This window comes from Salmo salar, chromosome 15 (assembly GCF_965601325.2).
Source record: "Salmo salar chromosome 15, fSalSal1, whole genome shotgun sequence".
Taxonomy (NCBI): domain Eukaryota; kingdom Metazoa; phylum Chordata; class Actinopteri; order Salmoniformes; family Salmonidae; genus Salmo; species Salmo salar.
Genome location: NC_138305.1, coordinates 59,485,001 through 59,487,500, shown reverse-complemented (window position 1 = coordinate 59,487,500; position 2,500 = coordinate 59,485,001). Strand labels below are relative to the sequence as shown.

General features: G+C 39.8%; 1 protein-coding gene across 1 annotated transcript in view; it reads left to right on the top strand.

The window, feature by feature from the left end:
• Window positions 1-2,500, top strand: part of LOC106571770 (ATPase family AAA domain-containing protein 2B) — a 154,022-nt gene that overhangs the window by 140,661 nt on the left and 10,861 nt on the right. Inside the window, exon 27 of the mRNA XM_082961919.1 lies at window positions 239-367. Within this exon, the coding sequence (XP_082818045.1) occupies window positions 239-367 (129 nt within the window). The remainder of the gene's footprint in view (window positions 1-238; window positions 368-2,500) is intronic.

Below are 2,500 nucleotides of genomic sequence, written 5' to 3'. Positions count from 1 at the left end.
GCTGTCCCTCTGATCTTAATTGCTTTTGAATAAAGCTGACCTCTCTGTGTGCGAGAGAGTTGCACACGTGATGTGAATGCAGGGTATGCGTTTATGTTCCCTGTTGCATTAAATGCTGTATTTGTGTTCTGCTTGTGCGTGTCTATGGCTTGAATGTGTCCTCTCTAGAGGGAGCTTGTTGTTTCTCATGCGTATAATAACATAGTATAACGTGTGTGTGTGTGTTTTCCTCTCCCAGGCCCTCTTGGACACAGTGGTACAAAGGAGTGAAGGCTACAGCGTGGAACGCTTGGAGAGACTCTTCTCTCTCCTCAGTCAGTGCATCTACCAACACCGACTGGACTACGACAAGACACGGCTACAGGAGGTTAGACGGACACGCGTAGCTAGACACACAGACAAAAGCTTATTTGGCCCTCCAAATGCGGTAGATGTGTGCTTGGTTCCTGAAAACTAATGTGGAGTTTGAAGGCTATTACAGGAGTGAATGTAGTAATGACTGTAGCACGCGGAGGTTGTCAGACAATGTGTCAGTGACAGAGGGAGTAGCCAGTGTTGTCATATTAACTAGAGGCTTATAGCGATGTCTCTGGCTCGTGCCGTCAGTGGAGAGCTGGGGTGCTGCTTTGGACACACAGGCTGGCCAGCCGCTGGAGAGAGGAGGGTTGTTTGTATGCCTGGTCAGTGTTGGCATTTCTCCTGTCCTGTAGGCTGGGCAGTATACCGGTATTGATGCAGGGACCAGTTTGGGTTTTTACTTTACCTTCTATACTAGTATTTGAATGTTTGGTTTGTTAAATGTGATACGCCATGTGTAATGTCAATTTTTATAGTTTAACTTCGCTATTTGAGTCATCTCTCCGCTCTTTCTCTCCATGCCACTTTCCACACAGACCAAGCCACGCCCCATGTCACTCAAGGAGCGCACTTAATGTTCCTCAACCACGAGACACTTGCATTCAGTCTGCATGGTCAATGCAGCCATGTTTTCACTTTGCTTCTTAATATAAATCCACTAGAGTTCTATAATGACACTGTTAGTTTGTTTCTTACATCAGCCAACAGCTAGTTTTTCTTTTCTTAGCAAGTTCACGCTAATAGCTAGCTAGCTAATAAATGTACTGAGTAAGTGCAAACGTAGCCAGCTAATACAATAATACCAGTGATGGTGTTGACCTAAATCAGCATGTTGTTTGTGCAACAGTATCTTATAAATCAAAGAGGAATATGTTAGCTACATGAAGTAGTTAAGAGAAAACACACAATGTTGCCAAAGCTTATAGGGTCCCCTAGGAAACGCTTATCACTTTAGTTCCTACCCTGTCACAATAACTGCTTCCTGGCATTTTAATCCGTTGTCATCTCAAACAACACTCAAGGTGCCCACTATTATATTCTAACTATATAATTAGAATAGTCATTCCATTTCCATGATTCCAACAGTTTTGCTCTAATTCGCAACATTTGGTTAGAAATAAGTCCTAGATTATTTGCCCATATCGTGCAGCCCTACGTGGCAGTGTGAATTCTCAATTGAGCAGTGGTGTAAAAATACTTTCAAGTACTACTTAAGTAACTTTTTTGATATCTGTATTTTACTATTATTTTGGACAGTTTTTACTTTTACTTCACTGCATTCCTAATGAAATTACTGTACTTTTTACTCCATATATATTCCCCGACACCTAAAAGTACTCGTTACATGTTGAATGCTTAGCAGGACAGGAAAATGGTCCAATTCATGCACTTGTCAAGAGAACATCCCTGGTCGTCTACTGCCTCTGATATGGAGGACTCACTAAACACAAATGCTTTGTTTGTAAATTATGTCTGCGTGTTGGAGTGTGCCCCTGGCTATCCGTAAATACATATTTTTTTTAACTAGAAAGTGGTGCCATCTGGTTTGCTTAATATAAGGAATTTGACAATACTTTTGATACTTAAGTATATTTAAAACCAAATACTTTGACTTTTACTCAAGTAGTATTTTACTGGGTGACTCATTTTCACTTCAGTAATTTTCTATTAACATATCTTTACTTTTACTCTACTTTTTCCACCACTGCAATTGAGTGCAGGAAATGCAGAAATGATAAAAGTGCGGAAATTTGTTTTGGTTGAATTGAACAGTATAAAACAATCAGAATGGAGAAGGACTAATTAAAATCACTTAGAATGTATGTGTTGCCACCCTAAGTTCACACACTACTCATAAAGCAAATGTACAACTTTTATTATTCAAAAACTAAAAATACCGTCCAATTTTTAAAAAAATACTGTGATATAATATTTTGGCCATATCGCCCAGCCCTACTGTCCAGGGAGCGTGAGCAGAGGAAAATGAAATGCCGACAGTTACTTGTAGCTAATTTTAGTCCAAAGTGTTGGTATTCCTGACTCCATATGGTCATGACTCATATAATGCCTGTTGAGAGCACAATCAGGAATACCAACACTTTGTATTTTCATAAATGAAAACACACTATTACTCAACAACAAC